Source organism: Bufo gargarizans, chromosome 2 (assembly GCF_014858855.1).
Source record: "Bufo gargarizans isolate SCDJY-AF-19 chromosome 2, ASM1485885v1, whole genome shotgun sequence".
NCBI classification, from domain to species: Eukaryota; Metazoa; Chordata; class Amphibia; order Anura; family Bufonidae; genus Bufo; species Bufo gargarizans.
This window is the reverse complement of record NC_058081.1, coordinates 456,698,016-456,724,505: the sequence shown is the minus strand read 5'-3', so window position 1 is coordinate 456,724,505 and position 26,490 is coordinate 456,698,016. Positions and strand designations below refer to the sequence as shown.

The 26,490-nt window shown below is 42.4% G+C and overlaps 1 protein-coding gene across 3 annotated transcripts in view; it reads right to left on the bottom strand.

Moving 5' to 3' along the window:
- Positions 1–839: 839 nt before the first annotated feature.
- The window catches only part of DIAPH1 (diaphanous related formin 1), a 218,675-nt gene continuing 193,024 nt past the window's right edge, over positions 840–26,490 (bottom strand). For 2 of the 3 annotated variants that reach the window (XM_044281004.1, XM_044281005.1), the window contains 8 exons: positions 25,782–25,883; positions 23,606–23,845; positions 22,976–23,105; positions 20,716–20,840; positions 18,070–18,234; positions 16,336–16,471; positions 13,384–13,470; positions 840–4,863 (listed from right to left, as the gene is read on the bottom strand). In XM_044281004.1, coding sequence (XP_044136939.1) covers positions 4,694–4,863; positions 13,384–13,470; positions 16,336–16,471; positions 18,070–18,234; positions 20,716–20,840; positions 22,976–23,105; positions 23,606–23,845; positions 25,782–25,883 — 1,155 coding nt within the window. In that variant the 3' untranslated portion in view covers positions 840–4,693. Of the gene's footprint in view, positions 4,864–11,088; positions 11,136–13,383; positions 13,471–16,335; positions 16,472–18,069; positions 18,235–20,715; positions 20,841–22,975; positions 23,106–23,605; positions 23,846–25,781; positions 25,884–26,490 lie in introns of all 3 variants that reach the window. The other variant, XM_044281006.1, reaches the window with a different exon arrangement.

Sequence of the window (26,490 nt, the reverse complement as noted above, 5' to 3'; positions counted from 1 at the left end):
AATAATAATGGTTTGTGATGCCCGACTGTAACTATGGGGGCAAATAATTAAAACTAGCATTTTTTATGCCAGTCTTAATAACAGACTGTGCTGGCATACGATGATGCAGAATTATTGAGAGGTAATAATTCTATTGCATCTTTGGGAGTTCCATGTGCCAGAAAATTTACATAAGCAAGATAGCGGGTGTATATTTCAGGTGGTATGAGTGCCAGTTTTCAGTTTTTGCAAAAGTGGTGTAGGGGTCAGAAAAGTGCCAAAAGTCACAACTTTTGTCATAAAACAGTACTTGCAACAAAATGTGCAACTTACATGGTACACTGCCAGTTTACAGTCATCAGCCAAATGATGTTCATTTTAGATGTTTGGCCAGCCTAAAGTGAATGGGAACAGTGTTGTACGAACTAGCATCGTCCACTGCATAATGGGCAGAGCTGTGTAGTTCTGGTGCCAAAACTACTGCAGAAGTGACCGGCTGCGGTGTCGGACACCTGCTAATCAGATAGTGATGGCCTATTCTGAGGTTAGGCCATCACTTGCAAAAGGTTAGACAACCACTTTAAGGGTTTGCCCATGTGTCGTGGAAAAAAAAAACACCACAACTATACAGCAAAATCAGTTTAGCATCTGTAGCATGCGCATTTTTCTGCAGAAATTGAAATGCTGTGGATTTAAAATTGTACTCTGCTGACTGGGCGAGATTTTCCACTACTAAATTCTGTTGCAGGTTTATCATCCACAAAGCCGGTTTGAGAATCGCAGCGTTCGCATCCTAATCATTGTCTCTGAGCACTTTTTTTTCTCATTAAGTCATGCAAGCGTAAAGACGAGCACAGATGAACAGTTGAATTGTTTTATTAACATTTTAGACAAAAATATGATATGATTACAATTCCCAGAAAAAGAGACCAAAATGAGCTAGGCAAACATGGTATTTTCAGTGGTATAAACAGTGTATAATGCAATATATATAAAATGGATGAGATGTCTGGCCTGCCACGTTTGGCATGTAAGATTTTAAAATAATCACATGAAACTTCAATAAAGTCAGAAATAAACATATGGCAGCCTGCCGTGGTGGCATGGGCAGCAAGGTGGAAGAATCTAATAACAAGGTGCAAGCGAGAGTTACGGGTCACTGGACTTTCCACACGGACGTGGATTTCTCTTGGCACCAGGCTATTAAACATGTCCCTAATGCTGCTGAGTACTTCAGTAAATTAGCAGCACTCTCTTCATTAAGCACGGCAGCAAAGTAAAATAAAAGATAAAACTTGTCGCATTGACAGCCCACTGGGCAGGCACCAGGGGGTTACCGGGTATACATGGTAAGTCATCCCCCCTTGCAAGACTGGAAGATCAACGTAAAGGGAGACAAGACACCATAACAAAGGGGATTTGTTTTATTTTATTTAAAGAGCACATCATTTGTCGAACACATTCAGAAAATGCATAACAGCCAAAGGGCAGCTACTTGAGGCTTCCAACTGTCCACAGGTTCCCTGACAATCCTTCAGCAGACTATAGGTTGCTTAATGACAGTCTGTAGTCTGTATCACATTTTTACACTATAAACTGCTGTAAATGGCAAGGTGACAATATGAGGTTCATCCCGACCCAGCTAGGGAATTGATACTTATGCAATCACCTAATTACTGGGCGTACTCAAACTCAAAAAGTTGGTCAGATCGCTCGCCATCAAAAGCCACAAAACACTTCACACGCATACATGTGGTTTCACATAGACATGCTAAATCAACACCACTGATCATACATCAACTATGTTCTTATGGGGTAAAAATCAATAAAAGTCTATTAATCTATTTTACAATGCTGTTTAAGTACAGGGAGCCCAGCACCCAGAACATTCAGAAACGTAGAAAAAATATATCCGAGACAAACTAAAACACCAAAGTAAAATCTGTAAAACTAAAGTATGAATGATAATGTGATATGGAAATAGGTTCCAGAGACTAAAAGATACGTATACAAAGTGCTGTAAATCCGAGTAGGAGTATATTCTGATGTATAGCAGGGAATAACCCCCCTGAATTGCATGATCCTTATGCAGAAGGATTTTGGCAAGAGTTATTTCAGAAGCTGCCCCCACTGAAGCAATGCAGTGGATACATTCAGTACTATGAATTAAAGATCCTACTCGTTGTAGATCCTAACATGTGCTAAACAGAATGAGATTGAATTTACATCAGGACATGTCCTCTATTCATCGTTTGAAGGAGAGTAGGGACAGTTATTTACCCGGATGTTTAGAAATGGTAATAAAAATCTAGTGTGAATATAACTTTATAATGGGGCTTGGGTGGACACGAAACACACTAAGGTAACGTTTGCATGCTGAGGATTTGTCTATAGCAAATCGATATATGCTTACAAGAGGATTCGTGACAGAAATCCAAGGTGGGCAGAAAGTATACCCCAATTTCTCGACTAAAAACCTCTTGAGAAATCAGTGGACAATGCGATTGTGGTAATTTTCTCGGCAAATGTAGTTTGACCTCTTTCCTTGCTATGAAGCATCATATCCACTTTAGCACAATTTTCCATGTCTCTTCTAGTAGGTGCTGGTGTTCAAATTGCATTCTATTTTTTGTTCTAACTGGTGAAACATTCAATATTTAAAAAAAAAAAAAAAAAGATTTAAAAAAAAAGTGTCTTAAAGGGGTTGTCTCATCATGGACAATGGGGGCATATTGCTAGGATGCATGCGCAGCATCCCTCCATTCATTTCCTATGGGGCTGGCAAAAGTAGCAGAGTGCTGGCTCGGCAATTTCAGTCGGCACCATACAAATGAATGGGAGCGGGGTCCGCGCATGCGCGGTACGCTCTTATTCACTTCTATGGGGAGCCGGCTTGATGGTGGCCAGACCGGAGTCCTCCAGCCACCACCTTGCAGGCCCCCGTTCTCGATATAGGTGCGGGTCCCAGCGGTTGGACCTGCACCTATAAGACAATGGGGGCATATCCTAGCGATATGCCCCCATTTTCCATGATGAGACAACCCCTTTAATGACTATGTGCCATGGGAATCTGATATGTGTGTGAAAAGCAGTATTCAAGCTTTTTTTTTTTTTTTTTACTAAAAAAAACTCCTTATATTTGGAATTATTGTTTAAGCATAACTACAGTTCAGTTCATATTTATATGTATCACACAAAAATGTACCTACAAAAGTTGCAGCTCTAAAGATTTACTGGATCTAAGTATGAAAAAGTCTTCCTAGAAGTTCAATGGGTATACAAATTGGCCATGATGGTGCCCATACATTCTAATGGAGCCCATCTAGTACTGATGCAGCACAGGTGGGTCAACCGTTAATAAGATACAATGGAAAAAAGCCTATGATCAAATTATATTACTGTCACGTGCTTTCATATAGAAATACTGTAGAATCCTAAATATAATAATCCTATAAATCAACAATATATTCATGTATAAAATAAAACACCACTGTAAATGTCTCCGTACAGCATTCTGGAAACATTTTCCGCTCTTTTTATTTGCAGTGTTTGACTAGATATTTGTGCTATTTATTAGTTGGAACTGGAACATGAATGTAAGAGCCATGACGACTGAATAGTCTAGGAGAAGATGAAGCTGCCAGGCTGATCAAATGCTTGTGGGCATCATTGTAGGGATGATAATCTTCCTGCAGTTGTTTGTATAATACATTCAAGAAAATGTTTAAAAAATTTCCAAAACAGTTACCTTTCCAAAAGTAAAAGATGTGCAAAAGAAAAACATGCCATATAGAGTTCGCACAGGACTGATATGCTAATGACATATGTAAAGACGGAAATCGCCGGAAGCGGTTTGGAATACCACAGCTTGCATACCACACCAGTCCAAGTTCCCTTTCAATCCACCAGGGATTAAAAGACGAATGTGAACACAGTATATGATTGGTAGATGGTCTACTTGTAAGCCCAAAGTCCCCAGTAAACATAAAAAAAAAACTACATCACTAGGTTCTAGAGGTATTTATGGCGTGTATGAGATATGATACTTGCCATAAAAAGGCAAAACCAACAGCCTAAAAACGACAAATATGGCATCTAATGACCGTAGGACTCAGAAAGAAGGTACCATCATCAACTACTTTTCAAGAGACCACATACAGATCAAATACTAGAACATGCCTTGTGTCACAAAAATTTTCCCAGCAATAAGGATCCATTAAATGAGACCCAAATTAATCAATGACAGCAGATGAACTGTGCAATAACAATAATACCAAGATAAATAAAAAAGCAATTTACATTACAGTGATATTGATCTTCTCCATCCTTAAGAGGTAAGCTAAAGAATGAATTAAGGCAGAATTGTAGATACACTAGTTCATACTTTGGTTAGGTTGTCTAAGTCCAGTCTAGAACTTTTTTTGCATGTGGAGTTCTTCATGCCAAAAAGCCAAGAAGTACTTTGCTGCAGTGACTGCCTGCCCATTATTGTACCACTTAGCAAGTATATGTTACCAACACCTGCCACATATTCAATAAAAGAAAAATTTCAAGAAAATGAACAATGATTAGCACCACCCTCCTATGACTAAAGAGCCCATCTCCTTTTTGACACAAGCCTTTGGTAAATGGCCTTGCTGTTGAAATTCTTCTCTGTAATTCCTTGAAGTCTCCCACGTTCTCTGCTGTTATATGTCTATTTCACACTGCATGGTTAACTTGAACGCGTGAGCATATCTGTGGTATCTTCATGACCAAGGTCCATTCCAATCAAGTCTTCATCATTGGATTTCTTCTTCTTAGCCCCCACCGATGTTAATGCATCATCCTTTGTCAGTTCGGATGCTAGCACCGAGGTAAGGGCACAGCCAGCTTTTCTATTCGCTAAAAGAGAATATGGAGAAGGGACCAATGAGTCAGGTGTTCAAAATAGTAATACCTGCTGCTTCATATCTACACCTACTACTACGAAATTGCCATAACCGGAAAACATGATCTTGAAACCTTATAGGGAACTTATTCTAAGATGAAAGATTAGAAAACTAATGATCACATTCTACAAGTTAATTCTATATAGAAAGTGAGTTACTTTGCTTTACATAGCTTGTACTGGTCTGGTATGACATTCACTCTTTCATTCGTATTCCATGTTGCATTCTACTGCTTGGCTAATGTAGTGAGCCTAATTATGATGTGAGCTTGTTCTATTCTTAAGACTTTAGGGGCAAAGTGTCCCAATGCTGGGACCATCAGCAATCAGATATAGCCAGGTAAAAAAACAAAACAAAAAAAAAACACCAATGTGCACCTTCACTTAAATAGTCCTGCTCAGCTTGGTGTGGGGGATGTTAATATAGCGCGCGGTTGTCTGCTATAGTTGATGGTACCATTATAAGATTAATGGGGCCACATTCTAGTTACCTGCACATTCGGTTGCCTTTTTTTTATTTGGTCACATGCATAAGCAAATATCCAACTGTTTAAAGCTGCGGAATTGCACAAGCAATGTGTGGACACTAGGGTTGTAAGGATATCCAAATTCAGATTTTGATTCTCACACCAAGTGCAGCATCACTATTCTCAATACTAATATGATACTTTGCCAAGGTATGAATGAGATATTAGTCGTGGTTTTCTAATCTATGTAATACTACATGTCTGGATGCCTGATTTTGCTATAACACTGCTGTTTAATCCACAAAACCATGTGCCCATTAAAAATCTACTAAATTATTTTACGGCAAAATCAAGCAATCTGACACCTGGAACCCCCGTAGATCATCTGTTTGAGAAGACACCAGGGCTCGCCTTAGCCTTCTCTCAGCTCACCAAGCACAGCGCCATACATTGTACAGCAGCAGTCCTTGGTATTGCAGCCCAGTCCCATTCACTTTAATAGCCCTGAACCGTGCCTAGGCCACATGACTGATGAACGTTACTTCACATGGCCTAGGCTGAGCTGCGAGAAGGCAGCAGCTCTACTGCGAGCGCCTTCTCAAACAACTGACTGTAGTGGGTCCGGCGTGTCAGACCCCCACAATTCAGATACCAAATGACCTATGCAGAGGTTAGGTCATCCCTATAAAAGTTTCAAAAAAACCCCTTTAATGTGTGAGGTACATGATGGGATTACTTGCTTTTAATCTGAACCACATGGATGCTCAAATTGATAGAACCATGTGACTCACCTTAATAGTAATAAATAAAGCTTTTTGCTAATTTATTTCGATCAACACATCAGACAAGGCAACGTTTCGACTTATACCAAGCCTTTCTCAAGCCGAAGAAGCAGAAACCTTGCCTTGTCTGATGTGTTGATCGAAAAGAAACTTGCAAAAAGAGAAGGCGCTGGTCACAATTGGTTAATTTCTACAATTTTGAACCAGTCAATTGACTTCTCACATAATGGGCAATATGGGGTTAATGTGTGAGGTATTTTACTATTAACGTGAGGCACATGGTGTTATTCATTTTTAACCTCTATGTGCCTCACATTAATAGTCAGTAACCCAATATGTGAGGAGGCACTTTATGGGGTCACTTACTATTAATGTGAGGCATATGGAGGTACTAAAGTAATCACGCCATGTGCCTCAATAATTCATAATTGACCCCAATCATCTCACATAATGGCAATACATTATCCCCAATGTTCCTGAGCTCTGTACTAAGCCACCATTCTCCTCCCTCCTTTCCTGACACTCCATGCCACAGTATGATTGGTGGCAGTGCAGAAGGATGGAGAGTCTCCCTCCCTTTGCACTGTGATGCAACTGGCAAACAGGAGCAGTGTGAGAGACGCTGCTCTTCCTTCTTCGGTGCCACAGATGTGCGTCTGCCAACAGAGCAGAGAGCAACGAGTACCCGCTGATCGGAACATGGCAAGCGCTGGGCAACAACGCAGCTTAGTATAAAAATAGAGAAAAATGTGTATTGAACCGAACAGCATTTCAAAAGTATCGATATTTTGATGCATCGTGCAACCCTAGTGGACCAGCAGGATGGCTTCCTTCTGAAAGGCGGTTTTACAGATGTTTGAGTAAACTGTCTTAAGTTCCAAATTATGTGAACTGATAACGAATATAAACTATTCCTATGGCTTCCATGGAGACTGAAAATGAGATAAAGATATTTTTTGCAAATTGGGACATCCAAACGACTGGATGCCAGACAGAAGAGATTCAAAGAACATAACCAGGTGAAATAAGTTTGTATTTTGAGCTCCTGCGGAGAAAACTAGTGGTTAGTGGTGGCTAAAGGCAAAGCAAGTAGATGCAATCATGCACAATACACATGCACAGACACACGTGCAAGAGAACAGCACAACCCTTCAATTAGCTGAAACAAGCAGAAAATAAATCCTTCTCCCATCCTTCTTCACTCAGCAACAGCCCATAAGAAGGCTTTCACTTAGGCCGAATGCACACGGACGTGAGCGGTCCGTGGTATCCCGGCCTGGCATCCTGCTGACAGCAGGAGCACATGGCGTCAGTGGTTGCTTCGACGCCGTGTGCTTCATGACGCCGCTGCACTACAGTAATACACTCGTATGATCTATAGCATCCAATGACGCCGTGCGCTCCTGCTGTCAGCAGGATGCCAGGCCGGGATACCACGGCCGTGTGCATTCGGCCTTAAACGTGTTTTGCGGACCGTACATCGCCGGCACTAATAGAATATGCCTATTCTTGTCCGCAATTACGGACAAGAATAGGACATGTTCTGTTTTTTTCAGAAACGCGGACTGAAATTGCTGACGTGTGAATGTGGCCTTAAAGGGAGTCTGTCAGCAGCTCTGACCATGCTCTATGGGCTGGGAAGAGCAGGACAGTTTTATTCTGCTAAATTCTGCACCTGTAAGTGTGGAGCTTCACTGTGACGTGCTCTCTGCACTGAGCTGCTCTACAGCCCCTCCAGAATTCTCTGACTGAAAGATGTAGTGGTCTCCTGGTTGGATGCTACAGCAGCTCAATGTAGATGGCACTACACAGTGCACCTCCAGGAGTAGAATCTGGCAGAATAACCGTTTATATTCACAGTTCTGATGAAGGTTCCAGAAAAGGTATGTTTGTACTGCTGTCCCCAGCCCTTATCTAGTGCGGTCAGCAGTTTAGGATGGCCAAATCTCCTGACAGACTCCATTTAAGGCCCTTTTACATGGGCAGATGCAAAGGAATGCACCGAACATTCCAGATAATTACCTAATCGGTGAACAGAGGGGAGAGCAGCATTCATTTCCTCTGTATGGGCATGGATGATTGGTACTACGCTGGCTTTCCCCATACAGATTCAGCGTTTGTCGTCAGCAGATCCTATTTACACAGAGCGATGTGCTGTCAGCAAACAATGATTTAAAAAAATGATCACCCGACAAACAAGGATTTGCTCATTCACCGGGTGATCAGAGGCACCTTTACACAGGGCAGTTATTGGGAACAAGCTTTCCCAAGAATGCTCAGGGCAGATAATTTCCCCAATTGTTGGCCCATGTAAACTGGCCTTCAGGATCACAGCCATTCCCTACTGTTCCAATGCCAATTAAGGCTTCGTTCACATCGCCGTTCTGGCTTTCCGTTCTCCTTCTCCGTCTAGGAGCAGGAGAACGGAAAAGGCAATTAACTGACGCCAAACTGAGTCAAACGGAGCCCTTAGGACCCCAAAGATTATAATGGGGTCTGTTATGTTTCCGCTCAGAAGATGATTTTTAAAAATCATCTTGACTCAGTTTGGCGTCAGTTATGTGCCTTTTCCGTCCTTTCCGTTCTCCTGCTCCTAGACGGTGATGTGAACGAAGCCTAACAGAGGGTCAACATAAAGCCGACATTAGGGGGAAGGTCACGAGTGGTTGTTGTCATAGAGTGAGTTTTGCTATACAGAAGAGAAGAAATATTACAAGCTATTTTAGTCTGTACATTTACTAAGAAATATGTTAGAAGATAAAATATGCATTTGCAGTAGTAAGGAATACACGAAAGCATTGCCACTGAACTCAGAAAAACAGCATGCAACACAGCAAGCCAAAAGAGAATATTAATAATCGTTGGTTTCCAATTGCTGCTAAATCCGGTCTTTAATCATACATCGCGTATTACTAGGGATGGCTAGCAGAGAGATTTACCACAGGGCAGCTTGTATGCAACACTGAAGAACCGAAATTACTTTAATTCTGACTATGTCATTGAAACGTGAACGTATGAAGGGAAAAATGACAATTGGTAGCAAGAGATTTTCCATTTTAGAGATCAGATGGGACAAAAATTTCAGGCTGGGCGTTTTCTAACGACCCAAGCTACAAAGTGACTTATGCAAGGCAGTCACATCCTATACCTCAATGAGAAGTTGTGATACTGTAGTAATATGTTATAGAGCAGGGGGAGCGGAGAAGACTGATGAATAGTTCTGTGGGAAAAGATTTAGTAAAACTTGTAACTTATACATTTATATCTCTGCTCTTTCTGAGCTCAATTTGCAAATCTATTCCACGCACACTGCCATGTTCAAAAGTGCTAAATTTGTGTTTTATTTTAAACGTTGAAGAAACAAAGTGCATGAAGAAGAGCACCGTCTACACAGCGGGGCAAGGCGCCATTTGCCATAAGTTTCCACATCTCCACTTGCGACACTTTGAAAAAGGTCCAGACCGGACCGAATGTCTGGACTGATGTGTCGCCATAAGGGTATAGCAATACAGAAATGTATTCTGAATTGATGTGTCGCCAAACAAATAGACACATTTTCTGTGTGTTCATCATGCAGTTTGTTTCTTCAATGTTAAAATAAAATAATTTTGCACTTTTGAATTTCTTCAGGAGCCCAATATCCACAGCACCTTACATGATTCTACTGTAGTGTTCAGCTCAGAATGTCTAATTAATAAATGACTGAAGACATAACATTCGGCCATAATGACTAATCACATTCCCTGTGTAAGGCCTCATGCACATGGCTGTTGTTTTGGTCTGCATCCGAGCCACCATTTTGACGGCTCAGATGCGGACCCATTCACTTCAATGGGGCCGCAAAAGATGCGGACAGCACTCCGTGTGCTGTCCGCATCCGTTGCTCCGTTCCGTGGCCCCGCAAAAATAAAATAACATGTCCTATTCCTGTCCGCGCTTTGCGGACAAGAATAGGCAGTTATATGTAAAGGCTGTCCGTGCCGTTCCGCAAATTGCTGAATGCGCACAGGCGCCATCTGTGTTTTGCGGACTGCAAAACACACCACAGTCATGTGCATGCAGCGTAGATCACTGATAAGACTACCCCTGTGTACAGCTGAACCCAGAAAAAGCAGAGACTTAAATCTATAAATGACAAGTACTGAATCTTTTCCTACAAAACTATATATCAATCTGCTCAGCTCCTCCTGCTTTATAACATGCTGCCTGCAGACTGCACTTCATAGTGGCAGGTTCGCTAAGGTTTTCATCCATTTTAAAAGGTCATTCATTATAGACAAAACAGTCATGTGACTTTTTGAGGCCAAGTTCCCTTGCTGCATAGGCTGGAATGGATTGCATTAAAGCAGTATTACATAAGAATTTCAGGCTGAGGGAGAGAGTTATTCTGCAAATGTGCCAGCATTCTGGCTTAAATTGCACCAAAAACATTCTCCTCCAGCGTGAGCCACTGTGATAAACTTGGGGCCTCGTCTGCCTGCCTAGTCTAGTTTTATGTTGTTTACAGTCGAGACAGCACTAATAAATCTCCCCCTATAGGTCAATGAGTCTGCAACACCAAAATCTGTAATTGGTTTGAGAGATGCAACTGGTAATATGGCACTGGCCATTTTTGGTATGCATTAAATGAACTACGTCATACGGACAAGTAACAGACTTCAGTAATTACGAAGGCACTTTAGTGAATAAATGCAGCTCTATGCAAGAAACACTCATCTCTCAACCCATCCTTTAGTGTTACTTGGCTCTGCACAATTTCATGCTTTGCCAACTATGTTAGCTGTAATATGGTTAATGCAATAAAATTGGGGGAAATAAACTTAAAAAAAAAACAAAAAATGGAAACATTGGGTTTCTTGTTAAGCAATAATGAAAAAAAGGACAAATTGTTATTGGCACAAACACATCACACGAAAGCACCCAGTGTTACCAGGTCTGGTGCCCGCTCCTCCTCCTCATTGAGGGACAGGAGAGAGTCTATTGGGAAGAAATAGAGCATTAAGAGAAGAGAATGTCGACTTGCCCAACATGCCAAAAGAAATGCCAGGACAACTGTACTAGAATGTGGCACATTTTGAGTCCTAGGGCTGGCAGTACTCGACCATGCAGCCATCATCTGACAGTGATATTTTATTATCTGGTGAATACTCGGAGATCAAACTAAAATATCCTTGTATGTGTAACTATGACCCAGGAAGACACGTGATGACCTCCTCGTGTGTCCCTGAAAAAACCATACAAAGAACTGATTCATTACACCACCACATCCACCGCCTAGATCCCTCTGGTCTAAACTGGTGGAATATTGAATCTCTGTCAGATTCATTTACTGGAACAGCTGAGGAGGACAACTGCAGAACACGGCGTGTGTAATTCTCAAGTCCGCAACCTGGATTTCTAATATGGTCTTTACTTGAGGGTCTTACTACTAATACTATTAATACATTTATAAAAGAGCTCATTTAAAAGGCAGGATGCATAGCAAATCTGTGAGAGAAGTACCTAAAGCCTCTACTAACAAGAACATTTATTGCTTGCCAAGGGCATAATGGCAGCTTACGGACCCATCATGCATCTATGTACAAGTATGTTACTAATCAAAAGACTGAAGCAATCAATTCAGAAAGGACTGCGGAATACCAGTTATGACCAGGGACGACCACACCCTGCAGTGACTCATTAACCTGCGAATAAAAGACTCATTATTTGTGCAACAGCAGTCACGTTCATTCATGTTGGAATATGTACAGGAAACAGAAATGTGTCTCACTGGTTCAGGTGTCGTATGGAGTCATCTGAATATAAAAAAAAAACGTGGTGACCAAGTGCACAACTTCAGAACACTCTCTAAAGGGCATCTGTCAGCAGCAGGTTTGTCCCTATGACACTGGCTGACCGGTTACATGTGTGCTTGGATGCTGAAGGCATCTGTGTTAGCCCCATGTTCATGTCTCCACATGGAACCAACACAGATGCCTTCAGCTGCCAAGTGCACATGTAACCGGTCAGCCAGTGTCATAGGGACAAATCTGCTGCTGACAAATGACCTTTAAATATGGTTTGCTTGTAGAGGCATTTTTAGCGTGGCAGACATATTTGTGAAAGTGGCAACAGGAAGCCCAACCATATTGGTTGTCGCCTTGGCATTAGCTCATCGGAAACGTCTCGTTCTATTACTATAGTGTTGCAAAATGCATTGCACCAATATTTACCCACAGTATCTCTTACAAGATGTTCATCATTTGCTCACTGTGTAAGACATCGATTCCTCACTGTAATGGATGGCAACTGTGTCCCTTTGAAAACTTGCAATTTGGCTAGAGCCATGCTGCAATGACAAATCTGGCTGCCAGCTGCGCAGGGAAATACAATGAAGAGGGCACAGCGCTATAGACCCCTTCATTGTAAGCATTGGTGGGGGATCTCAAATGATCACAACAACAGCACTTTGTGAGATGGGAATAAGGATCCTCCAACATAGGTCTTTGCCAGGCCAATAACGAGTGCTGATCGATTATATACAAAAGTTAATCGGTGCTCATTTAAAATGCCTTTCACATGGCCCAATGAAAAATGAAAAGGGGGGGGGATTACGTTTGTCAAGGTGGATTTAGACAGGGCGAGGGGAAGCCAACTGTCAGGAAGGAAGTGTTCCTTTCCGACAGACGGCTGCTTGTTTACATGTAACGATCACCTCCACAGTATGAGAACAAGCGATCACTGCTGCCCTCATACAGCTGCACTGTTTATGGGCAGCAGACTACTGTTTAGATAATTCACTTGTTCATCGGTGATTGGCTGCACCTCTACACGGGTGTAGCAGTAACGTTAGTTCCCGATAATCTGCCCGAATATCAGACCATGTAAGTCCACCTTCATTAGGATCATCCGTCTGGTTAGCATTTCTCAAGAGCACAGTCCTTTTCTGATGTGCTTCTGACAAAAAAGGATTTTAGGGGCGCTTTTTTCTCCTGGGTCATATGCAGCATACTTGCATAGGCCAATTATAGGGAATGAGCTTTCATACAAACATTCATTCCCCATTGATGTCTTGATCTTTGACCAGTATAAAGGGCCATAACCCTTACAAATATGCCTTTTCAGGTCAAATTTACAAGCAGACAGGATACTTAAATCATGTGCTCCACAATAGGCATCCACATAATAAAAATGGGATCTGTTTCATGAGCTATTTCATAATGAAGCAGACAGCAAAGCCGTGTACCTTGGCGTGGACCTCGCTTTCTTCTGAAGGCGGCACCGGACTGCAGGGCTTCTAGCAAACTGTCCATCACACCAGTCTCATCACCCTCTGCAAAAAATAAATAAAAAATACATGAGAAAAATGAATAATTCCATAGATTACTGTTAATGTGGACCCCACTGACCTCAATTCTGCAAACAGACCAGTAGAAACCCAGCCAGTGCCATTGAAATAAACACATGATCATAATCTATGGACTACAGATCATATGATTGGAGAAACTGGTAATTTCCCTAAGAAATGCCAGCTCCCAGCCAATATACTAAAACCAATGTGCACATTTCATACATACTTTGGATTGATCTGAAGAAACTATGATTTGTAGGTGGGATTGACAGCAGGAGCGGTCTTCTAGAGTCTCCAGAAGATTTCCATACATAAGGATATTGGTTGTAGGAGGCACACAGTGTCTGCAGAGCACCTTTATGGCACGCCTTTTTGTGTGAACCTATTGTAACCTGTTTGCCTGCTAATGTTGGGTGATTTTTCATCATATCTAAGAATGACCCACATTTAGCATGTTATACTTGGATACATGAAAGCTGGCATTATACTAAATGATGTGGTTGCCAAGATGTTGTATAGGCCTAGAGGGAAATGAGGGCACGCATGAATACACGTGTATATGCACTCTGCTCTCATGCCCTTCCAAACAGAGCAGAAGGCTGAATGCACCAGCACACATCTGGGTCAGTGACATCTTCATACATGTTCTACATAAAGCAGAAGGTGCAGTCCCATCCACACTCTATACAGGGAACATTACTGAGGTTTCTCATTGGCATGGATCCTCAGTTTTCCCCTGTGATGGTCAGCACGTGCCTCTTACACACAGAGCTTCATGAATCAGCTGTATAAAAGGAAGAAATCCCACACTCTGGAGGGCTGCCCAGAGCAGGAGGAGGGGGTGAGAACATGAGTTATGGTGTTTCTCTATTGCGCTCCATGGCCTCCACCGCAGTGCAGAATTATCCTCCCCTCTGCCTGCATTGCACAAGCCCAGGGAAGGGGGAGGGGAGGGTGAAAGGTTACACTGGATCAAAAACAATCCCTAGGTCCATGCTCCCTCTGCTGGACAATCACACAATGGTAATTTCCTAAAGCACTCGTGGATTGCGATTCATTTACATATTACTACGGTAAAATACTTGATGTTCGAGGCACCGCGCCTTCCGCAATCTACAGAATCTCGTGCTTTCTTCATCCCCCCTCTTTGTATTTATAGACCGCTCTAATGGGGCCAAGTCATTCAGCGGATGGGAATTCTCTAACTGAAGGTCGTGTTCCACGAAATCAACAGTTAACCCTGAAATAATCAGTGTCCTTGCCTCGCTATCTCCATAGCAACATGTGAAACCTGAATCTATAAACGTATATTAAAACATCTGTCATTGGCACACAGACTGCAGAGAGAAATAACTGCCAATGTCGCCATCTGGTGGTAGAATGCAGGCGTATACATTGACCTACATTACAATACAGATATTATCCTTTGCAGGTCAGGCCATGTTACCTGTGTGCATCTAGTACTCAACACCCGGTATGGCATGGCATACGGTACACAAGCTGGAATATATTAGACACTAACAGTAACCTAATTTCTGCACGGCCACAGTTTTATTCCTGCCTATATTTCACCGATTTAGAACAGAAAAGCAATGGAAATGCTTTGTACGTGCATTGATTTCTTTGTATAAAGACACATTATACACTTTTCCAATATACTTTCTGTATCTATCAGATTGGAAGCATCTGCCTGCTGTCATTCAGTAGGAATCGCTTATTCCAAGGGGGTAAAAATCTGTCCTGGTCAATTGACGATATTGACGAATAGCAGCAGAGATCTCGAAAACCGTAAAGTGCATTTATGGAATAATTCTGCTCCCGATCCTTATGTATCCGATGGAGGAGCAAAGAGGAGCTCTGGGGGACGCATGAGTAATGATATGAGACAAGCAGTGTGTCCATGTGTTCGTCTAGTCTAGAAGTGGACACCACAGCCTGGACTTATGCAATATTAAAATCATTGTGTTCTATTGGTTTCAACAGGGCTCCCGCTCTGGAAACAGCATCTGGCCTTCATTACAGAGCAGCGCCACAGGAAACCTCCGCCTCATGAATGCATTCTTCTGAGAAGTGGAAATATCTGCCGGCCAAATGAAAACCTACTGTAATGAAGTGATCCTCAGCCTACCTTGGCTCCAAGTTTCAGTCCTAAGATGTTCATAGCAATATAGTGAGATGTCCTAGCATTTACACTGTGTGCCAGTTCTAATATTCCATCGCACACTGTACGGTAAGAAATACACACAGTGTTCTGCGCCTGATGTACGGAGGATATGCAGAGGATTAAGATTGGTCTCTAAAAAGATGTGACTAATTACAGTGAATGTGTAATGGAAACCAGGCAAGGACGCTCTCCAGGAGATCAGGTCACAGGACCTTTTACACTTCCTGCTTGAAGAAGAATTCAGCTAAAAAACCTCTAAAGAAAACATTCTTAGAAGGGTTGTGAGGTTTATACAAACAAGTCTCAAGTAACCGTGCACATGAAGTGCTCCAAACACCTCATGTCCTCATGTGCTATAATGTGGTGCTGACCTACGGGGATGCGAATAGTGGCATGGACTATGGGACATGGATAAGGATCCCTATGAACATATCTAATACATACTAACAAAAGTATTCCTGCCTGTATCTGCAGCCTCTGGGTATAGTACTGAATATTCCCAAGTATGACGGCTCCCAAAGTATTGTACCTTTCAGATAAACGCATTGTTTTTTTTCACCTACCAACTCCAAGACACTTGCCTGTTCTAATCATGAGTTTAGGTTCATTTATTTTGGCAGGCGATAAGAAGTGTAAAGATGCCTGCGGTGTATCAGGTAGGTCCTGCCAGAGACCATGCTTACCTGCAGTCATGTCTATTAACTGATTTTTCTTCTGTTGTTTCTCCAGTTTCTCTTTCTCTGCCTTTTCTTTGGCCAGCTTGGCTCGCTTGAGTTTCTCTTCAGCTTCACGTCTTTTCTGATTGTCTTTGACCGCTTGCTATATGGCAAAAAAACAAAAACATAATACAATCGCCATGGCACCCTCCGCAGGTCACAGGGACACAAGACGTTATGAGTTCAACATCACTGAGACCTGGTTCATGAACAGGCCCAACAGGGACGAGAGATGCAGGACCAGGGCATAATTTTTATGAGCACAGTAATTAGTTTCTAATTTCAAATTCACTAACTGTGCACAACGTCTGGTAGGGCTGCCTCCACAAATTATACCCATACCTAGGACCATGGGTGATGATGTGGGGGAAGCAAGATAGGGGCGTACTGGGAGGGGAAAGGGCAGGAGTTATGGTGCACTGATGCACTTGAGAGCTAATTTGCATATAGATTAAAAGATTATTTTATCCAGGCCTTTTTTTCTGGCGGAACGCCCCAAAACGGCGTTCCTCCACCTATTTTTTGCCGACTCGCCCCGCCCTCCTTTAGTTACTGGGCCCAGCCGGCCCGCTGCTTACTTGCAGCCTCCGGCTCTCCACTGGCTCAGGCCCGCCCAGCTCCCGTCCACCACTGACAGCGGCGGGGAGAGTGAGAGCTGTCTGCGGCCCCAGACCCGGGACCCCCCCCCCCGCCTGCGGCTCCACTGACAGGCCAGCCCAGCAGGCAGGGTGGCTGCTGGAGGCACGAGCAGGAGGCAGAGCGGCACCAGGCTGGAAAAGGGTACAAAAGAAAGGGGAAAAAAAAAGTAATTTTTCATTTATTTCATTCTTAAATTAAAAAAGTAAGATTGAATTGGCCAATTAGGGGAACAGGAACAGGGAAGGAAGGGGCGGGGCCAGGCCAGGCTGCGCTGCCCATGTGTGGACTAGGGTGGCGGCGGGCACTGGCAGCCTGGCTGTCACTGGCAATGGCATGGTGGCACTAGGCAAGGCAGGCAGTGGCACACTACTTGGGGCGGCGGGCCCCGCTTGTGCCACTGCCTGCCAGTGCCCTAGTGCACACATGGCCTTTTGGCAAGTACTTCAATTTTATTTGCACATTTTACTGCATTGCTTTTTATTTAATTCCATACATTTACTTTTATAGCCCCCCCAAAATTTTACTTGCATCCCTGTTCTCTAAAGGGGCGGTTTTAGGGGGCGGTTTTAGGGGGCGGTCCTAGGGGTGGAGCCAGGGGAGGGGGGACTTCCACCACCTTTTCTCTGAGGAAAAAAAAGCCCTGAGTTTATCTGTTTTTAACAGTTATGGTAACAGGTATGGGTATAACATGGGGAGGCTGCCCTACCATGCATTATATTTTAAATGGTCACTCATTTTTCACAAAACTTTTGATATGTCAGAGGCATATTAAAAGTTGTGACCTTTAGAACGAGCAGAAAGAAGTGCACACATATTGTACCCTCTACTAGCTCCTGAGAACAGAATTGAGATGTGCCCAAAGACTTCTATGGAGCCGGTCTTGAGCAGAGACTAGAGAGAGTACTATGAACGCACGCTTCTCTGCCCTCATTCTAGAGATGGTGAGGGTCCCAGTGCTCAGACCCCCACCTTTACAACTATTGATATGTCTCTATGACAGTTTTGTGAAAAGTAAGTGACCCTTTAAGCAAATACAGTAGACAATGGACATTTAAACCTTACCATAAACATGTTTCGGAAGTTGTGCATATCTAGGAAGAACTCCTCAATTGTGACCTTCTTGGGGTCAAACACAAAGTACCCTCCTAACTCTTGAAACGAGGAAACCATGTTGTCGTGCATCATGCATAACTTTGTATACTGCTCTTGGGCTTCTTTGACAAATATGTAAAAAGGAATCAGTTAAGGAATACAAGAAGACATTACATACAGTTCACATGTATTTTCTCAGGAAATCATACACATGTAGCTCACCTAAATAAAAAATAAAAGGGCAAGGAATATGTGAATGTGTCACAGATGTCAATATACATACAGTGGCATGTAAAAGTTTAAGCACTCTAGTCACAATAACGGTTACTGAACAGTTAACAGTTAAGCACGTTGAAGGTGATATTAGAAGCAATATCAGTATATTCTTTTGTTTTTGTACAATTTGAGTGTGGAAAAAAACCAAAGGAGTACCTTGAAAAATTATGGGAACCCAACAAGATCTGAGCAGTCAAACTTTGACCGAAGTTTCAGACCTTAAATGTTAGGGTTAAAGCTTGCTCACAATCACAATTATGCAAATTTCAAAGCTTCATAAATGCCCAGACTTCCCTAACCTTGTACCAAAAACAGCAGCCATAGATTTTCCTAAGCAGCTGCCTAACACTCTGAAAATGTAAATTGTAGAGGCCCACAAAGCAGGAGATAAGATGGCAAAGCATTTTCAGGTTGCCATTTCCTCAGTTTGAAATGTAATTAAGAAATGGCAGTTAACAAGAACAGTGGAGTTCAAAAGAAGGTCTGGAGGACCAAGTTAAATTTCAGAGAAAGCTGCTCGTAGGATTGCTAAAAAAAAGCTAATCAGAACCCCCTGCAGGAAGGACCTTAAGGAAGATTTAGCAGGCTCTGGAGTTGTTTTACTGTACAGTGACACCTGCACAAGTATGGTCTACATGAAAGGGTCATTAGAATAAAACCTCTCCTGCGTCCCCACCACAAAAAGCAGAGGTTTGCAAAACAAGCCTGATGCATTTTGGAAACAAGTCCTGTGGACCGATGAGGTTAAACTAGAACCCTTTGGCCACAATAAGCAAAGGTATGTTTGGAGAGAAAAAAAAAGGGCACAAAATGTCATGACAAGAACACTTCTCCAACTATTAAGCATGGGGTGGATCAATCATGGGGGTTGGGGTTATGTTGCAGCCAATGACATAGGGAACATTTCACAGGTAGAGGGAAGAATGGATTCAATGAAATTCCAGCAAATTCTGGAAGCAAACATAACACCAACTGTAAAAAAGCTGAAGATGAAAAGCGGATGGCTTATACAAATGGATAATGATCCTAAACACACCTCAAAATCCACAATAGACTACCTTAAAAGTCACAAGCTGTAGGTTTTACCATGGCCCTCACGGTCCCCTAATCTGAACATCACCGAAAATCTGTGGATATACCTAAAAAGAGCAATGCGTGTAAGATGGCCCAGGAATCTCACAGAACTGGAAGACTTTCCAAGTCTATGAAGGAAATTCCCTCAAACAAGAATTGAAAGACTCTTGGCTAGCTACAAAAAGCGTTCACAAGCTGTGATACTAGCTAAAGGTACTAAGCATGCAGAGTGCCAAAACTTTTGCTTTGGGTCCTTTTCCTTTCTTGATATTTTGAAAATGTAAAAGGTGGGGGGAAAAAAACGCTTTTTGCTTAAAATACAAAGGGAATGTGTCATATTTAACTTTATGCCTTTTAGAGATCAATTCATCTTCAACTTGGTTAACTGTTCACAGTAACAGTAATTTTGAAAATGGGTGCCCAAACTTTTGCAATCCACTCTATACTGAGTGGTTTAAACAACGATTAGTATCACCAGTTGTCTGCTTGTGGCAGCAGAAGAGGCGGAAAATATAACCTGCAGTACCTTATGATAATACTTCTACTCTTCATTGTACTAAATCAGGGATCAGCAACCTTCGGCACTCCAGCAGCTGTGAAACTACAACTCCCAGAAGGCTTCATTCCCTTCTGTGGGAGTTAGAAGAACAGCAGAGGATGCTGGAAAGTGTAGTTTCCCAGCAGCTGGAGTGCCGAAGGTTGCTGATCCCTTTACTAAATACTGAGAACATGCTTCACATTATATCATCCCCCATTATTGTTGGTAATGTCATTGCAACATGGATGTAAAATTAGTTTGGATATTTAACCCTTTCACTGCCATGGACTTACATCACACCTACTTCGCCCAACTATAAGGACTTATTCACATGTCCACGCAGTGATTAAAATGATACCAGGCCCAATATTCAGGCCCCAACACTCTCTGAAATGGGAAAGGGGGGGGGGGGGGGGGGCAGTATAAAGATTTGCTTTCTAGCTCTGTATGTGTGTAAGGGATGGATGAAGCTGTAACTGACATCTGTCATCTACCTCCCTGTACAATATCAGGTGCATAGGGCTTGGACTGCAGTACCACATGCTGCACATGGACAAAAGTATGTTTCTGGAGAAAATCAGATCCACCCTGGAGGTTACCTTGTATTTCTGATGTGAAGACTAGTACCGTATGTTGTACTTAAATAGTATCTCATAGCCAACTACTCAATGTTCATAACTCTGTCCAAAACATGTAGACAATTGTGGTTAAAAGTGGAAAAAGGATATAGTCATTTTCTCCACAAACTTATCCTTCTCGTTGTTTGAAGGAGGGAAGGTTTCAATGTCTCTCTGAAGGTCAGAGATTTGTTTTTTCATTTGATCCAAGTTCTTCTGCAGTGTTTCGGCAGACACTGAAACAGCAAATGATAGGAACGGTCAGGCAGTGAATTATCTGTGTGGTTACACGTCAGCTTGCCAACAAAACACAAATTGTCACGTTGGCCACATAATCAAAGCTACTGCAGACCCCATCTACCATACAAACCCCGAAACCTTCCTTCAGCACGAGGGAGGATGAAAGGATGAAGCAATTCTAACCCTATCCTGACCGGTCCTGCACAGTCATTGTGCTCCTGCTTTCATGGGCTGGCCGAGTGGTGGTCATCTATACTCATGGCCACAGCTAAATTTCACCTTTTGGAAAGCTCTACTCGCACTTTCCGAATTTCTTCTTTGTTTCTCGGTCTACCTTGAAACATTTTTCTTTTTTTGCTGGACACACAAGCTTTTTTATTATTTAAAATTTGAGTGGATATTAAAAGGGAATAATGCCACCAAGAAAGTCACTGTTATACGAGGCTCAGTGGCTTGTAGGGCTAGCTCAGCTGAATATAATGAAGGACCTATCCATATGCAAATGAGTAGTTAAGTGCATAGAAGGCAGGCCAAAGCCACTCTGCACCACTGCTCCTCCTGCTTCCTCTGCTAGCCAATTCCCCTACTTCTTAATTGACAGGTCCAGGTTCCTGCATAGTCACCTTACACAGTGATTGGCAGAGGTAACAGGGAAGTAAGGGTGCACAGAGTAGCTTAAGTGCACTTAAAGGGATACTCCTATCTGGACATTTATGGCATATTGATAGGATATACCATAAATGTCTGATACTGTAGGTTAGGGGATTATTACTTGCCTCCTGCAAACTGCTGTAAGTTTAGGTGTAGGAAATGAGTTAAGGCTACTTTCATACTGGCGCTAGCAGGGTCCGGCAGGGGAACAGCCTGCTGGATCCGTACTAACGCTAGCCCATGTGTGCCGCTGGAAGTCTGTTCCGGCCCCATTCACAAAAAAAGAAACAAAAATTACCATTTAAAAAGGAAATAAAGAAATCTGAAACTAAATTTTCCAAAATTGAGCTTTATACTGAATTAGTTTTCTTATCACAACATGTCCTTTGGGAACATCAGTTCCCAAAGTATTCATCGTAGGAGACCTTGTAAGCTTCCTGACTGTTCTTATATCACAGAACAAAGTGTACCAGAAATGCAGCTTAAAGACAAATTACAGAGCGACTCACATCAGCCATGGGTTTCCAGTATTGTTGTTCTGTCAGAGGAAATGAAAAATAAATGTGCTCAGTTCCATCAGTTTTAGTTAAAGGGAACTTGTCAGCTGCACTACATTGCCCTCATAGTGTAGTATCAGACCCCCTGATTTCAGCGGTCTGTCAATGCCGTCATGCCAATTAGTAGTACCGATTCACCAAAACCTAGCGCTGCTAGAGAGAGGAGTCCAATGCTGGACAATACAGGTTTCATCCCTGTCATGCATAGGAAAGAAACCTGTAAAACATTGTCTGGAGGTGGGGGCAGCGAGCAGCATCGGACTCTTCTCTCTAGCGAGGCTAGGCTTCGGCAAATCAGTACTACAAAATAACTGAAAATCATGCCAGCATTGACAGACCGCTGAAATCAGGGGGTCTGTCACTACAGTATGTTGTCTTTAGTGACAGTTGACATGTTCCCTTTAATTTTGACATGAGAAAAAGTACAACAGGCCGGACTTTTTCTTTCATCAAAAATAATGGCGACCTGAAGACAATGACAAACTGATGCTCAAAATAACCCATTTAATCACATGGGGATTAAATAGGTCAGTTTTTTCAGCTTTTTTTTTTTTTAATCAAAACAGTTATTATTGATTTTCAATAAAGGTATTAACAAAATAAAGATTTTGTATACAGCAACAAATATCTTGTCAGTCAAGTTTTTTCTGCTTTTCAGTTCCTCTGACGGAACAAAAATACAGAAACGATAACGCTGATGTGAACATAGCCTAAAAATGATTCAGAAATAAGGACTTAAGGGAACATTGTAACATACTGTAAGTGCTTGGTATTATTCACAGTTCCTGCCCGTTTCTACATTGTAGGTAGCTGGCGCTTCCACAGCACAGATGTCTTTAGGTTATGAATTGTGCCAGCCACACACTAATTTACAATAGTATTCGGAGGTGCCACGGATGGGGAAGCCTTTTCTCTAGGATTACCTCTACTGGCTTTTTCTACATGGACCATCTCATCAGGGAACTGTAAAGCATCAGGATAGTCCTGTTCACAGATCTCAGCAAGAAAATGCAACAATGTAGTCTTCTGGTCAGCGGACTTGGTATCTTTAAGCTTTAAAAGAAAAGAAGAAATCCAAGAGAACAGTCAGCACGATTGTTTAAGCTCAGTGAGGTTACATTTTAAAGGGGTTTCTTCATTATACATCCCCTTTAACGTGAGCTCCCATGATTGAGTTGGTCCAGCCCCCCCTGCCGATTTTGGCAGAGAAGCAAAGCCAGACGGTCAGAAGAATGGCTGTCCAGGTAATGTCTGCAGCTTTCCACTCAGCAAACAGAAGGAAGTTGTGAATGATAGACAGCCTCCTCATTACATTCATACGCCCTAATAGGGCTTACGGACAGGGGTTCCTATTATGGCACAAGCCCTTTAGCTGCACATGTGCTGGGAACAGTAATAAGCATCATTACACTACCGACACTGATGTCCAATAGTTTATTATGAAGAATTCATCTTTATACACAGGTCCCTTGACCTTGGTGCCATGGCCGCAGATGGAGGATCACCTTCATCACACGCTATATTTTGATACTCTAACTGTGGAATTTCCTTACCTTGCAGAGGAAGCCAATGTCAAATCCAAAAGCCCCAGCATTCCTGGATCCAGCGTTCATAAAGTTGCCCACAAGCAGTGTCATTTCCAATAGGCTGGCAAAGCTTTTGCTCTTTTTCACCTCTTCACATGCAGCAGTGACTGACACAATGTCTGGCTTGATGTTTTCAACATGTTCACTGAAGACTAGTTTAAACAGGATGGCATTCAGGCGAGGTCTTAAGCGGGGTACAGAGCTCATCTAAAAATATGAAGCAAAAAATGTCTGTTTCAGTATATATTTACATTCCATATAAAATATTTCCGATGCATTCTTCTTAAAGCTCTATGTTCTGCCAGTCCTCTGTTATTCCTCCGGTATATGTATGAATAAAGTCACAACAGGGAACTACAATTTCTCAACTGGGCTGGGTAAGCTCCCTCTCACACTGTCTCGGTTTGGCATGCTGATCGGCTATCACACACGGGGCTCTAATTGGGGGACATCTTACTGTGACATTCACAAACCCAGACTGATACAGACCGATATATTCTGTAGTCTGGGTTTTGGTTAGCAACATGACAGATATGACTGCCAGGAATACATCAACAATTCAGCAGGAGTAAGGCTGGGTTTATCAAAGTTCTATCATGCTCCCCCATATGCCAAGGCCCCTCACAGAGATTGTACTTACCTTGTCCCTGGCACCTGCGTCACTTCTCAGACTAACATGGCCACCGCTGCATCCCCCGCCCCGCAGATGAAAAAAACATCCAGCGACGGGGATGGGGGCAGCCAATAGCAGGCTGCGACGGGGACAAGCTTCCCTAGCACTGCAGGTGACGCTAGGGAGGCTCACTCCCGTAGTGGCCTGCTATTGGCTGCCCCCCTCACCGAAGCTGCAGCGGCGGCCGTGCTGGTATGAGAAGCGACATAGGTACCGGGGTGCGAGGCAAGTACAACCTCTGTGAGGGGCCTGGGCATACGGGAGTGCATTATAGATCTTGGATAACCCCTTTAACGGATTCCTCAGACTGATGCCATACAGTGGCGTCCATCACTAGGCTTGAGCAATTTGACCTTCGGATCTTATTCTGAAGTCGCTTCGTTCAAATACTTCGATTATAATGCTGTTTCCGAAATGTATTGGCTCTGTGGAGGCAAAAATCATACTGCCTGAAGTCGCACAAGACTTCAGTGAATTACCACTGTATTCATATCTGCGTATTTAGAAACTATTTAAAATAGGAAGCCGAAGTGGGCTTTGGTACCGAGGTACCAGCAAGTACCAAAGCCCACTTTGGACTGCTGTTTTAAATAGCTTTTTTTTAATACGCAGATAGATATAAATACAGTAGTAATTTGAACAAATCAACTTCGGATCTTTGATGTGAAGGTCGATACGATACGCTCAAGCCTATCCATCACCATAGACAATAGAGTTCCATTGTAAAAAAATAAAGTCTGGTTAAAAAAAAACCGCATGTGGTGCTAAAGTTTTGTATCCTTTTTCCAACTTATACTTTAAACAGATGGCAAAAATCTAATGGGAACCCATCCTAACCCAAAATTCCTGCTGTGCCATTGCAAAAACATTGAGGTAGATCTACTAATGCTGTGCAGGGGTGAGCAACCTTCAGCACTCCAGCTGCTGTGAAACTACAACTCTCACCATGCAAACAAGCTTGTCTGTTCTTCTAACTCCTAACTAATAAAGGCTAATTGAGCACTCCGGGAGTTGGAAGGTGCCCCAAATGTATCACTGTGGAAGAAATGTTGTGATGGATTTGGTGCATCTTACTCTAACACTTGTCTTCTTTACCCCAGCTAAAGGCTGGCCTAATTTATTTTGCCAAACGCAAGTAATAAATCTGGCATATTTTTTTTATTTTTACAAAGCCGTGCCCAATATTCTAGACACTTATCACAAGTGTCTACTAGGGTACAAAAAGAGTCTAAAACAGATTCTAAATGCTGCAAGCAGCATGGACAACTGTTTTTGGTTCTTTCTAACCTAAAATTCTGGCATGTTTGGAACAGAATTGTCAATGTATCTTTACAGTGTATTTTCCCTGAATGAGACAACTATTCCGAAATACATTTGAAGTTATTATTTGACACAGCAAAAAAACTGAAGGAGAAATAAGATTATGGATGCTGCAAAACCAATCCTCCCAAACATGAACAACACACTTACCACAACTCCAAACTGCTCAGGCTCTGCTAAATCATTGTATTCATCCTTCAGCTCTGCCAACCTCTGAAGTTGGTCACTATCTGGCAACTGCTTAATTAGATTCTACAAAAGAAAATAGCATGAAACTCACATACACTATGCCCATAACCTATTGACCCTTAAGTACCATAACCAAAGGATATCTGGCTGCCCATAGCCACCAAAGGAGAACTCTGGGTGACAAAGATGTCTCTGAGATACACAAGGGTCTATGGATAATAATCAAGAATAAAAAGGTTCATATGAATAAAAACAGAAAAGCTGTCATTTTGAACTCTTGAAAATTAAGCATCTTGACATCAACAATCTTCTAGAGATGTACAGTACAGACCAAAAGTTTGGACACACCTTCTCATTCAAAGAGTTCTTTATTTTCATGACTATGAAAATTGTAGATTCACACTGAAGGCATCAAAACTATGAATTAACACATGTGGAATTATATACATAACAAAAAAGTGTGAAACAACTGAAAATATGTCATTCTAGGTTCTTCAAAGTATCCACCTTTTGCTTTGATTACTGCTTTGCACACTCTTGGCATTCTCTTGATGAGCTTCAAGAGGTAGTCACCTGAAATGGTCTTCCAACAGTCTTGAAGGAGTTCCCAGAGATGCTTAGCACTTGTTGGCCCTTTTGCCTTCACTCTGTGGTCCAGCTCACCCCAAAC